The sequence below is a fragment of the Haematobia irritans genome, chromosome 4 (genome assembly GCF_050003625.1).
Source record: "Haematobia irritans isolate KBUSLIRL chromosome 4, ASM5000362v1, whole genome shotgun sequence".
In the NCBI taxonomy this organism is placed as follows: domain Eukaryota; kingdom Metazoa; phylum Arthropoda; class Insecta; order Diptera; family Muscidae; genus Haematobia; species Haematobia irritans.
Window position 1 is genome coordinate 77,234,359 of NC_134400.1, and position 13,881 is coordinate 77,248,239.

Sequence of the window (13,881 nt, forward strand, 5' to 3'; positions counted from 1 at the left end):
ATGATAACAGGTTGGCTCAAAATAGGCCTCAGTTTCGGCGATCACCTCTTCATTGCAGCCAAATTTTTCCCTGCGAGCATCCTTTTGAGGTCTGAGAACAAGAAAAAGTCGCTGGGGACCAGATCTGGAGAATACGGTGGGTGGGGAAGCAATTCGAAGCCCAATTCATGAATTTTTGCCATCGTTCTCAATGACTTGTGGCACGGTGCGTTGTTGAATGATATGACCAACACGTTCCTTTGATATCTTTAAGGCCTCTGCTATCTCGATCAACTTCATTTTACGGTCATTCAAAATCATTTTGTGGATTTTTTGATGTTTTCGTCGGTAACCACCTCTTTCGGGCGTCCACTACGTTCACCGTCCTCCGTGCTCATTTCACCACGATTGAATTTTGCATACTAAACAATTATTGTTGATTTCCCTGGGGTCCGGAAACTCATTATCAAGCTAAGTTGTTGCTTCCACCGTATTTTTCCCCTTCAGAAAACAGTATTTTATCAAAACACGAAATTCCTTTTTTTCACAATAACAAAAGTTGCTTCACAAAAGACGCTTTATCTCATAAACTAATTGACTTACAGACGTCAAATTTTGACACGAATCATTTGACAACCTAAAAATTTTGTTACTCATAATAGCAAAAATGTTTGCTAAAACAGCAGTTTTTGTTTGCTGAAAGAGGGACAGCAGTAGCATGTGGTGGGTTCAGCAAACATTCGTTAGTTGAAACAGGAAACATTTTTTACAGCTAAAATAGCAAACAAATGCTGCTGAATCAGCAAACGTGTTTGCTAAAAGTTTTTGACAAACATCGCTGCTGAAGTACACTCATAGAAAAAAGTCTGCAAATAACAGCAGTCGATGTCTGCTGTTATATTTTTGTACTTCAGGGCCTAATGAGCAATAAATTTTTAAGTTATAAATTTTTCCCCAAAGCATATTTAAGAACCAAAAGTAATTTTTGGTATATTTTTGCACTGTAACATACTTACAAGCTCATAAATACGATCAGCAAACATTTTGTTTGCTGTTATGCCTCAAATCGATAAATATTCAGATTTTTAATCAATTAGTATAGATTTTCATAAAATATTGTTTTAATTATGTTAGGATAGCTCCTAAGTTGATATTTTTATTTGTTTCAGCCAAAATAAAACATGATTTAGTGTAGTCGAGCTTAAAAAAAAGAAGGAAATGTTTGCTATTTCAGCAAACAGTGACTGCTGTCCCTTTTTCAGCACACTTTCTGCTGTTTTAGCAGACTTTTCTGCTGTCCCTACTAACAAATTTCTTTGGGTGTAGCAAACTGCGGTAGTTGAAATAGGTTAGGTTAGGTTTTTAACGATAGGTTCAAATGAAACCCGTAAATCATCTAATACTATAACTTAAACGTTTATTAAATGTGTGAAATAAACTGAATTCCAACGAAGTATTCGAAGTTGATTTGGAGTGTTGTCCAGGATTTATTTTCGTTTGTTTTCCTTCTTTGGCCTTATACACGCGGATAACACATAACAAAGTTAAGACAATCTGTAATGAAAAGTAAAAAGAAAACGTAAAAAAGGCTATTAGTAATTAGACAAGTTTGCACTAAAATTTACATTTGATGAGAGGCTGCTTATTATGTATTTTCATCTCCTGAATTCGAAAATAGAGTTTAATTTTTTTTTAATGAAAAAGTTTCTGAGATATCCTTATATTTTTAGTTTTCGTCCTTTTTTCATTAGACAAATCATTTCTCGAGTACGATTATATCTTATTGGTACTTAAATGCAAGGTATTGAGATGAACAAATGTGGATCTGTGATAAGTTAAGTGGTTCAAAATATATCAATGAATAAAGGGCACATTTTCAAAAAAATGTAATTTTTCTTCTAGTTGGTCTTAATTCTTACGTTAGAGTATCATCTTTACGAGCATAAAGAGAAACCGGACGTTATTTTCGATTTCAAGAGATGAAAATATATAAAAAATTACCTCTCATCAAATGCACATGACAAACATTTTATTTTGTAAACTATTTTTATACCCTCCACTCCGTTTGTAACACATTGAAATATTGCTCTAAGACCCCATAAAGTATATATATTCTGGGTCGTGGTGAAATTCTGAGTCTATCTGAGCATGTCCGTCCGTCCGTCTGTTGAAATCACGCTAACTTCCGAACGAAACAAGCTATCGACTTGAAACTTGGCATAAGTAGTTGTTATTGATGTAGGTCGGATGGTATTGCAAATGGGCCATATCGGACCACTTTTACGTATAGCCCCCATATAAACCGATCTCCTGATTTGGCTTGCAGAGCCTCTTGGAGGAGCAAAATTCATCCGATCCAGTTGAAATTTGGTATGTGGTGTTAGTATATGGTCTATAACAACCATGCAAAAATTGGTCCATATCGGTCCATAATTATATATTTGGCCTCATATAAACCGATCCCCAGATTTGACCTCCGGAGCTTCTTGGAGGAGCAAAATTCATCCGATCCAGTTGAAATTTGGTATTTAGTGTTAGTATATGGTCTATAACAACCATGCAAAAATTGGTCCATATCGGTCCATAATTACATATAGCCCTCATATAAACCGATCCCCAGATTTGACCTCCGGAGCCTCTTAGAGGAGCAAAATTCGTCCAATCCAGTTGAACTTTGGTACTTGGTGTCAGTATAGGGTCTATCAACCAAGCAAAAATTGGTCCATATAACAGGTTGGCTGATAAGTCCCCGGTCTGACACATAGATGGTTTCGCTAGTATTAAATGCATATTATTTTTATATAGTACCAACCTTCAAATGTGTCAAAATTTGACGTCTGTAAGTCAATTAGTTTGTGAGATAGAGCGTCTTTTGTGAAGCAACTTTTGTTATTGTGAAAAAATGGAAAAAAAGGAATTTCGTGTTTTGATAAAATACTGTTTTCTGAAGGGGAAAAATACGGTGGAAGCAAAAACTTGGCTTGATAATGAGTTTCCGGACTCTGCCCCAGGGAAATCAACAATAATTGTTTAGTATGCAAAATTCAAGCGTGGTGAAATGAGCACGGAGGACGGTGAACGTAGTGGACGCCCGAAAGAGGTGGTTACCGACGAAAACATCAAAAAAGTCCACAAAATTATTTTGAATGACCGTAAAATTAAGTTGATCGAGATAGCAGAGGCCTTAAAGATATCAAAGGAACGTGTTGGTCATATCATTCATCTGTGCGGAAGCTCTGTGCAAATTGGGTTCCGCGCGAGCTCACATTTGATAAAAAACAACAACGTGTTGATGATTCTGAGCGGTGTTTGCAGCTGTTAACTCGTAATACACCCGACTTTTCCGTCGATATGTGACAATGGATGAAACATAGCTCCATCACTACACTCCTGAGTCCAATCGACAGTCGGCTGAGTGGACAGCGACCGGTGAACCGTCTCCGAAGCGTGGAAAGACTCAAAAGTCCGCTGGCAAAGTAATGGCCTCTGTTTTTTGGGATGCGCATGGAATAATTTTTATCGATTATCTTCAGAAGGGAAAAACCATCAACAGTGACTATTATATGGCGTTATTGGAGCATTTGAAGGTCTAAATCGCGGCAAAACGGCCCCATACGAAGAAGAAGAAAGTGTTGTTCCACCAAGACAACGCACCGTGCCACAAGTCATTGAGAACGATGGCAAAAATTCATGAATTGGGCTTCGAATTGCTTCCCCACCCACCGTATTCTCCAGATCTGGCCCCCAGCGACTTTTTCTTGTTCTCAGACCTCAAAAGGATGCTCGCAGGGAAAAAAAATTGGCTGCAATGAAGAGGTGATCGCCGAAACTGAGGCCTATTTGAGGCAAAACCGAAGGAGTACTACTAAAATGGTATCAAAAAATTGGAAGGTCGTTATAATCGTTGTATCGCTCTTGAAGTGAATGTTGAATAATAAAAACGAATTTTGACAAAAAACGTGTTTTTCTTTTTAGACCGGGGACTCATCAGCCAACCTGTTAGGTCCATAATTATATATAGCCCCCATATAAACCGATCCCCACATTTGACCTGCGGAGCCTCTTAGAGGAGCAAAATTCATCCGATGCGGTTGAAATTTGGTACGTGGTGTTAGTATATGGTATCTAACAACCGTGCAAAAATTGGTCCATATCGGTACATAATTATATATAGCCTCCACATAAATCCAACCCCAGATTTTACCTCCGGAACCTCCTGGAGGAACAAAATTTATCCGATTCGGTTGATATTTGGTACATTGCGCTAGTATATGGCCGCTAACATCCATGCAAAAATTGGTCCATATCTGTCTATAGTTATATATAGCCAATGGCCAATCACACAAAAATTGGTCCATATAGCCAAAACTAATCTACCAAAATTTCATTTTTCATTTCATTTCATTTATCATCGTACAAAGTGATACAAAAGTCAATAAATATACTTAAAATCCTGCATCACACAAAATTGTAATAAAATATAAACTTCAACAATGGTATATATACAATGGTGTAGTAAAATTTCATTTCTATAGAAAATTTTGTCAAAATTGTATTACTATAGAAAGTTTTGTCAACATTTTATTTCCGTAGAAAATTTTGTCAAAATTTTATTTCTATAGAAAAATTTGTCAAAATTTTATTTCGTTTTGTTTTGATATTGTTGGTTTTTTCCTTTAATCATTGTTGTTGTTTTTTTGATTTCAGCTTAAAACCATGCATTGACTAAACTACAAGTGTAGCTTAACCAACGGAGGAAAATAATGTTTGTCAAAATTATTTGGGCAAAGCCCTGTAGACTGCAAGATGGTTGGATGGACGCACGTTTCGGAATTACCATATTTCTCATCAGCATCCTCTACTTGCAGCAAAACTATCAACCAATTATCAGAATAAATTCAGGCAGTTCACTAAACCCAAAAGTAAACCACACTTGAACCATCCGAAAAAAGGATTTACATGATAGCAAGCTTATGCCGAAATAAATTCGTACAAACATATCTCTTTTCCTTTGCCACCGTCAAATTATCGATTTGAGTGCAGTTGGTTGGGTTTATTTTGAACGTGCTTCCTCTTTTTTTCATTCGTTTTGTTTTGTTATTGTTGGTTTTTTTCTTTTAATCATTGTTGTTGTTTTTTTTTATTTCAGCTTAAAACCATGCATTGACTAAACTACAAGTGTAGCTTAACCAACAGAGGAAAAGAATGTTTGTCAAAATTATTTTGGCAAAGCCCTATAGACTGCAAGATGGTTGGATGGACGCACGTTTCGTAATTACCACATTCCTCATCAGCATCCTCTACTTGCAGCAAAACTATCAACCAATTATCAGAATAAATTCAGCGTTATCACGTTTATTAATCAATTTCTTTATAGTAGGATTAAACCAGGAGTTTTGAGTTTGCTTTCCACGAGTAACTTGTTGTGGGTCAGAAAGTTGCTGAATGTGTTGCAAATTTATATTTAAAAATTCAAGTTTTTCGTCAACAGATGTCATACTAAAAATTTGGTGCCAATTCACGTTCATGAACTCTCTACTAAGAATTTCATAGTTTATCTTATTAAAATTAAAATATTTGGTCGGATTCTCAGGGATCGGAACATTATATGTCATGAATATTAAATCGTGTTTTGAAAAACATGGCACATATAGTAACACATTCTCTTTGTTGTTAACGAGAAAAATATCCAAGAGACTATTTGTATTCGAAGTAAAATGTGTAGGAGTTGTTTTGTTTACAATTAGAAGTCCAATTGAGTTGAAGGAGTCCATAAGTGAATCTTCGTGAATAATATTTGAATTGAACTCGCCGCCAATAATAATGTCATCGTAGCTCATAGATATATTCAATAATGTGCTTAAGAGAGAGTCGTATGGAACCAATTTATTTGGACGATATACACAGCCGAGAAGTAATTTGTGTGTGTTTATTGTAGCTTCAATAAATATTGATTCAACCTTCTCGTTATTATCAGATTTAAATATTAACTTGCATGGGATATTAGATTTTAAATATATAGCCACTCCTCGTGTGGTTTACTTTTGGGTTTAGTGAACTGCCTGAATTTATTCTGATAATTGGTTGATAGTTTTGCTGCAAGGAGAGGATGCTGATGAGGAATGTGGTAATTCCGAAACGTGCGTCCATCCAACCATCTTGCAGTCTATAGGGCTTTGCCCAAATAATTTTGAAAAACATTCTTTTCCTTTGTTGGTTAAGCTACACTTGTAGTTTAGTCAATGCATGGTTTTAAGCTGAAATAAAAAAAACAACAACAATGATTAAAAGAAAAAAACCAACAATAACAAAACAAAACGAATGAAAAAGAGAGGAAGCACGCTCAAAATAAACCAAAGCAACTGCACTCAAATCGATGATTTGACGGTGGCAAAGGAAAAGAGATATGTTTGCACGAATTTATTTCGGCATAAGCCTGCTATCATGTAAAACCTTTTTTTCGGAAGGTTCAAGTGTGGTTTACTTTTGGTTTAGTGAACTGCCTGAATTTATTCTGATAATTGGTTTATAGTTTTGCTGCATGTAGAGGATGCTGATGAGGAATGTGGTAATTCCGAAACGTGCGTCCATCCAACCATCTTGCAGTCCATCCAACCATCTTGCAGTCTATTTCTATAGATAATTTTGTCAAAATTTTATTTCTATAGAAAATTTTGTCAAAATTTTATTTCTATAGAAAAATTTGTCAAAATTTTATTTCTATTGAAAATTTTTTCAAAAAATTATTTCTATAGAAAATTTAGTCAACATTTTATTTCTATAGAAAATTATGTCAACATATTATTTCTATAGACAATGTTGTCGAAATGAATTATATACGTATTTAATCGGCCTTTTTTGTTTGTTTAATATATCCCCCGTATGGACTAACTTACAATTTAGAAGACGGTGTTAAGGATTGTTTAAGATACCTTGCCATCGGCAAGTGTTACCCCAACCCAAGTAATTCGATTGTGGATGACAGTTTTTAGTAAAAGTTTCTATGCAATCCATGGTGGAGGGTACATAAGATTCGGCCTGGCCGAACTTACGGTCGTATATACTTGTTATATATAGGAATTGTATTAAACGATGTCAACAAAGTTGACCAATAAAATATGTGCTTTTTGCAAAAAATCAAATTGATTCATACCAAAAACATACATTATTCTCTTAAGACCGTATTTAGTTGGCGTTATTTCGCTAAAATAGCAAGGTTGTAATGTTATCCTGATTTTAATACTCACATTTAAGGTGCACTTTGTCGATTGTGGTCCAGTTTAAGTAAGCTAGTGGCAGCCAGTTATTTCAGGCTTACTTTGACTATTTAGTCCATTATGATACCGCAGTGTTGAACTTCTCTCTTGTCATTGAGTGCTGCCCGAGTCCGTGTTTAGCTCAAAGACACTGAATCTCCTTTTTATAGCCAAGATTGAACATCATTTCCTATTGCGATGAAAATTTTAGAGTAGCTTTGAAACACTTCGAAATGTCACCAGCATTACAGAGGGAGTAATCCACCGTTACAAAACTTTATGGTGGTGGTCTAAAATAGGATTGAATCCATAACCGTTTTTATGCAAAGCGGGCATAAACCATTGCACGACAGTTGCTCCCATATATCAATGTATAATAGTATTTTCCCAATCTAAAAATTATAAAAACAAAAGGAAAAGAGATATGTTTGTACAAATTAATTAAAGCCGTCTATCATAAATCTTTTTTCTGAAGGTTCACTTTGGGTTTAGTGAACTGCCTGAATTTATTCTGATAATTGGTTCATAGTTTTGCTGCAAGTAACATCTTCGTGCTGATGAGGGATTTGGTAATTCCGAAACGTGCGTCCATCCAACCATCTTGCGGTCTATAGGGCTTTGCCCAAATAAATTTGACAAACATTCTTTTCCTCTGTTGGTTAAGCTACACTTGTAATTTAGTTAATGCATGGTTTCAGCTAAATTCAAAAACAACAAAACAAAAGGACTATAAAAGGAATGGCAAATTTCTTTAATGGCAAATACAATACTTACCAAATATAATCTCCGTAATAAAAGAAATTTTGGAAAATATATTCCCAAACAACACAAAATACGTTTAACCATTTTTTCCATTTTCCCGGCTTGTCTCGTATTAAATTCGTTTAAAAGTGATGCTTTGACGGCTTTGGCGTTTGACATATCGATGTTGACATTTCTCAAAACTGACCCCAATAAACACAAACGTTTGAAAAATGCTAAATTTCAACAATTTTTCAAACATTTTTTCAAGGGATTAGGGTAATATTCAAGTTGAGAAATTGTTGAGAAAATCGCGTTCTCAACAAAAAACAGACATTACCCTCAACAGTGAAATTCAACACATTAGCAATAATATCTCAAGTGTTATCCTCAAATTGAAATGCATCGCTACTCAATAATTTGTCAAACAATTTTCGATGCGAGTCAAATTCAAAATTAACATCGTTATAAATACTTTTCAACCTAAATTTGTATGAATGATATCCCCACTTCAAATTGAAAGTCAAAGCCAAAATTCTATGAATTTTGTATAATTTATTCATTTTTATCAAAATAAAATATATAATAATACACTACACTACATAATACACTACAATACCAATTGATAAATAATAATCTTATTAAACATATCAACAAATAAGAAAAAAAAAACAAACAAACAACAAAACTTTAAATATCTTAAACATTATTAGTAAACACTTTTGCATTGATAATTCGATTTCCTTCCCTTTGGTGTCATAAAACAGCATTACAATTTATTAACATGCGGGCAATTTGAAATTAGGAACGTACTGGACCGCGTGTTAGAATTGATTTCCAGCAGAAGGAATTCACAAAATATCCATTTTAAACTGATAATAGCATATGAATTAAACTGACGATGTGATGCACATTTTCATCCAGAAGTTGTTGATTTCAACAATTTGTTGTTTTTAACCATTTTAATTGGTTGCACTTGTAATGTTTCTGGAAACTTTTTCTTGTCGATAAGCCACTCATTTTTCATTGGTCAGCTTCTTAATGTTTGCAAGAATGTAGCATCCAAAGCAGAGAATGAAGCCGCCGAGTCGCGCCGCCGATTTCAGTCGCCGCAGACCATTTTTTGCCAGTCGACGCCGCCGAATATGTCGACTCATCTCGACTCAAATTTAGCCGCCAAGTAATCAAAAATATCGATTTAAATCAGAAAAATTTTTATTAAATTGTATTTTTTCCAAAATTTTGAACACAACCAATCATATTCAATCTGATATAATAATTTAGCAAAAATTTAGCTCAGAAAATTTGAACGAAAAGTAAATTTGTTTGTAAGATAGGTTGTACAACTAATCTCATTACCATTCGATTAACTTCAAATTGATTTTATAATGGATAATTGTCCGCCGTCGAGTGAACAAATTTATATCGGCTCAGCCGTCAAGCCGCCGCCGCCGGAGGCAAAACTTTAGTGTCCGCCGCCGCCGACAAAAATGGGTCGGCTTCATTCTCTGCACTGGACTATATAAATAAAAAAATGAATTTTTGATATAATACTAAACGATGCCGAGGCATTAAGTATCGCATTGGAAATGCAAATAAAAATGCAACAGATAAAGATATATTCGATTTAAATTTAGTGATTAGTCCATTGGAAAAAATAGTTTCTACTTTTTGCAGTTGGAGATACTATTGGAATATGGTTACTACTATATTCGCGTTGTTGTTAGAATAATCCATAAAAAGTTATGACTCACACTTTTTGCAGGTCTCTTATTATATAGTCTCATATCATCGACCTTGGCCAACCAATCATATTTAATCTGCTATAATAATTTAGCAAAAATTTAGCTCAGAAAATTTGAACGAAAAGTAAATTTGTTTGTAAGATAGGTTGTACAACTAATCTCATTACCATTCGATTAACTTCAAATTGATTTTATAATGGATAATGTCCGCCGCCGAATGAACAAATTTATATCGGCTCAGCCGTCAAGCCGCCGCCGCCGGAAGCAAAAATGTAGTGTCCGCCGCCGCCGACAAAAATGGGTCGGCTTCATTCTCTGATCCCAAGATTTTAGTTTTCTGCAAAGAGATTTAAATTTAGTGACTTCTCTAAAGTGTTGATTTAATTTTTCATATTGACGTACCAATTATTATAAACTATTTGAAGCAGTTCCAGTTAATTGTCCACCATTTTTTCATCGGTCAGCGTTTTAATGTTTTCAAGAACGTAGAATCCATAATTTTAGTTTTCTGCAAAGAGATATACATTTAGTGACTTTCATAAAGTTTTATTTCATTTATTATTTTCACTTACCTATTTTTATAAACTATTTGGTTATTTGTCTAAAATTTTCCATTTTTTTATTTCTTGCAATTGACCACGAACTTCGTTGCACAAATAAGTATTGAAAACCACATGGTTTTTTCGTTGCATTTTAGGGTAGTGTTTTGTCAAAGTTTTCTTATATTATCTTCAACACCTTTTCAAAGATTTCGTCAACATTTTGGCAAATTGGAAGTAATTCGCAAACAATTTGAAGATGTATTGAAGATGAGCTATTTCAAGTCAAGTTGAATTTATGTTGAAAATTATATTTACCCTCAAACTGAAAAGTTGTTGCATTTGAAAAACGCTCATCTTGTGTTTATTGGGATGCGTCGATTGCACCAACAATAGGATTCGCGTACTTTTCTAGCAATAATTACCCAGTAAAAACTAGCAAGAGAGTAAAATGCACTTTTAAAATTGCTGAAAAGTACGCGAATACAATCCAGTAAATATTTGTATATTCAAAATTTGAGCTTCTAAAACATTAAACGTATTCAGTTTTTTTAGCTTCCAGTATAATTGCGGAACATGTACATTTTACTTGTGTTTTGTTGCTATCAAACACTCTAGCAAAAACTTGCAATTTCTCTATCTGATAACTGACAAATGTAGTCTCACACTCTCTTATACGTATATGCGAAATGCAAAATTGTTTTATTTGAGGGCCCTCTATTCTATTAGCGGCCTTGCGGAGTTACTTAATTTTTTTGCCAAAGGAACTTGTTTTATGGTTGGATCTGGTTGGTGTTGATCTATATATACTCCGTTATGTCCATTTGCAATAACTTGCGGACTCTAGTCGAATTTCACTAGGACCACGAATATTTATGTGTATTTGTATACATATACTTTATGGCAAAGTTATTATACTCCCCATTCTATGGTGGTGGGTACAAAATTCGGAAGAGTAACAACATAATTCTATTGTACGGATATGGCACCACTCTGAACAATTTATGTTTTGACATAAGTCCTATAGCAAACGTATGCGCTTTACAGATTATCAGTTATTCCGGACGGAATGTCGGTGTTTGTAAAGAATCTTACAGTGTGTCGGATCGATACGACTTGTAGGCGATTACCAAATAATCGGTAAATGTGTTATCGATCCCATAAACATACAGCAGTATCGATTATGCCTTCGGACTTAACTTATAATGTGCACAATATACGAGATATGTTCGACACGAGCACTGTCGTCCGGCTTAACTTATAGTCTGTAAATCGCATTATGTTGAATTCAATACAATTGTTCCTGCAAATTTTCCACCCAACAGGCAACCATTATGAAAATGCATCTGGCAGCACCATTTCATTTTGCAACCCCATTTTCTCCGAATGAAATCCGGCGACAGACACAGAGAGAAATATATATTTATAGAGAAAGAGAGTAAACAAATATTCATGTGAGAATTGCCGGCCAAACAAAATCTCTTTTGAGAAGGAGTATTTACCATTAATAGGGGTTGCAATAATATATTGTGGTGTTATGTTCACCAAAGAAATCGGTTTATTTTCTAAATATATTAATTAAATGATATGAATTATTATATTTAAGATTCATGACATTTAACTAATACAATTGATTTGATTTTGAGATAACATGCTTGTATTAATGCAAGAAGGATTATCAATTTTTCGCGATGCAACCCTCTTTGAATTGGGTGAAACAAAGGCCAAGAAGAAATACATATGTTATCCAGAGAACAATGACAGCATTAATTTCAACGTTTATGTATGCCTTTGCTATCATAGCCAGTTAGTCGATAGTTCTCTCAATGGAAGCACGATAATTTTATAGTTCTTCGTAATACCAAAAAACAAAACTGTGTATCTATTGATTATATACTCGAGTGTCATAAAACTTTAAAAAATATAATCTGGAAATGGCAAACATGTTTTGCAATTGCAATAACCGGAGTACAATTTTTGAAGAATTGAAATATGTTAACAACTAAATATGTAAAGTGGTCTTAATAGTAGACATCCGCTATTTGTGTATGTATACGGAGTGATGTTTTCGTAATAAGGGAGGATAACTAAAATGAAAATGTCTAACCATGTTATAAAATAAAAATGTTTGATACAATCCACGATATTGTAGGGATTTAATATGTAAAGTTTACAATTTTTGTAAAAAATTGCTTGCCGTCCTTTCGTTATATTCCCCGTGCTGTGTGTGTGAGTCCGTTTTTTTCAAGAAGAACGAAACCAGAATAACTTTCATATACTATAAAAACAAATATCTCAAATATTAAAGGATGCTTACGTCAAATGATATCTATTGGTGAGTATTTTTCCTATAAATCTTCTACTTCATTGAAAACATAACGGTATAATATTCTACACAAGAATATAATGAAAAGTTGTCTTGCTTTTTCATACTTGTTTTACCTAACACGAAGCTCAAATTTTATAGGTATGTAATGGCTGCAGGTGGGTGGGGCAAGTAAAGTATTTCCGACTTGAATTTTATATGACCTTAGATTAGCTTTCGGATTTAAGGAATTATAATGATGCTATCATTAATTAAAGCTTCTCAAAATCATATAATGTAGTTGGGCTAGGTAATAGTGGCAGCTTGGTGTTTCCGTCCATCTCTTCATGTGTTTCCATTCCAGCTCGAATTTCAGTCGGATCGTTTTTGAATTTGCCTTATACTCTTAATTCGGCTCAAATGCAATATCTATTGATACGTTCCGATGCAAATATATCTGTCATATACATTTATTATGAATCTACCAACATATGGCGTATTATTGACAAATATGGGGATTGGCCTTTTTGCAATACTATCCGACCTACACCAATAACAACTACTTGGTTCTAGCTGATACCATGCATCGTTCGAAAGTAAGCGTGAACAGATCGACGCACATGACTCGATCGACAAAAAATTTCACCACAAACAAGAATATATACATAAGTGAAAATTTCAGTTTCGGGCAATTAAAACAGTAAAATGAATGAAAATAAAACTTTAAACTTCACCTCCGTGGTAAATTGATCGTAAATCTTTAGACGTTTTCACTTCCATTGAAATTCTCTTAAAAGGTTGTGCAAATTACGAGAATAATTAATTTTCAATTTACACAATTGTGAATGGAAAAAATATATTTATACAAAATAAATATCAAAACAACAATCTTTTAGAAAAATATTAGATAAAAAAATCGCCGCAGGTGATATTCGAGCCTGCGTTCTTTATTCTCTTATTCATAAAAATGAAAAACATGTTAGTATGTTATGCTGTGGTAATAAGAAACCTATTACTTTTGAACGGAATCTGAAGATATCCCAAAAAACCGATTAGAAATTTTTCCACAATAATTTCTTTTCGATTGAAAATTTAAGTTTTGAGCAATTAAGTGTCGCAAAAAATAGGAAATCAATACAACAGTATTGAAATGATCTTCAATCAGAATCTCTTTTGGGCGAAAGAATTGAAGAACATGGTAACATCCCATAATATTCGGTGGCCAGGCCTACAACCAATAAATGAAGAATGGAATGAATTTTTAAATGATCTCCCAGTCTCAATAAAATTAAAAAAAAATCCAAAATAATATTATA

The 13,881-nt window shown here is 34.0% G+C and overlaps 1 protein-coding gene and 2 long non-coding RNA genes across 4 annotated transcripts in view; 1 reads left to right on the plus strand and 2 right to left on the minus strand.

Annotated features, from left to right (window-relative positions):
* siz (Brefeldin-resistant Arf-GEF family protein schizo) overlaps window positions 1–13,881 on the plus strand; it is a 124,557-nt gene that overhangs the window by 30,605 nt on the left and 80,071 nt on the right. The window contains exon 1 of one of the 2 annotated variants that reach the window (XM_075305871.1): window positions 12,108–12,595. The exons of the other annotated variant lie outside the window; for it this stretch is intronic. Within the exon in view, the coding sequence (XP_075161986.1) occupies window positions 12,570–12,595 (26 nt within the window). The 5' untranslated portion in view covers window positions 12,108–12,569. Of the gene's footprint in view, window positions 1–12,107; window positions 12,596–13,881 lie in introns of those variants that run through there. 2 annotated transcript variants of the gene reach the window in all.
* On the minus strand, window positions 953–8,237 carry LOC142234689 (uncharacterized). The gene is made up of 3 exons (XR_012721682.1): window positions 8,010–8,237; window positions 7,227–7,933; window positions 953–1,533 (listed from the first exon to the last, which is right to left on the minus strand). It is a non-coding gene; the product is annotated as an uncharacterized LOC142234689 (long non-coding RNA).
* On the minus strand, window positions 9,174–11,057 carry LOC142234690 (uncharacterized). Its single transcript, XR_012721683.1, has 3 exons — window positions 10,294–11,057; window positions 10,124–10,229; window positions 9,174–10,058 (listed from the first exon to the last, which is right to left on the minus strand). It is a non-coding gene; the product is annotated as an uncharacterized LOC142234690 (long non-coding RNA).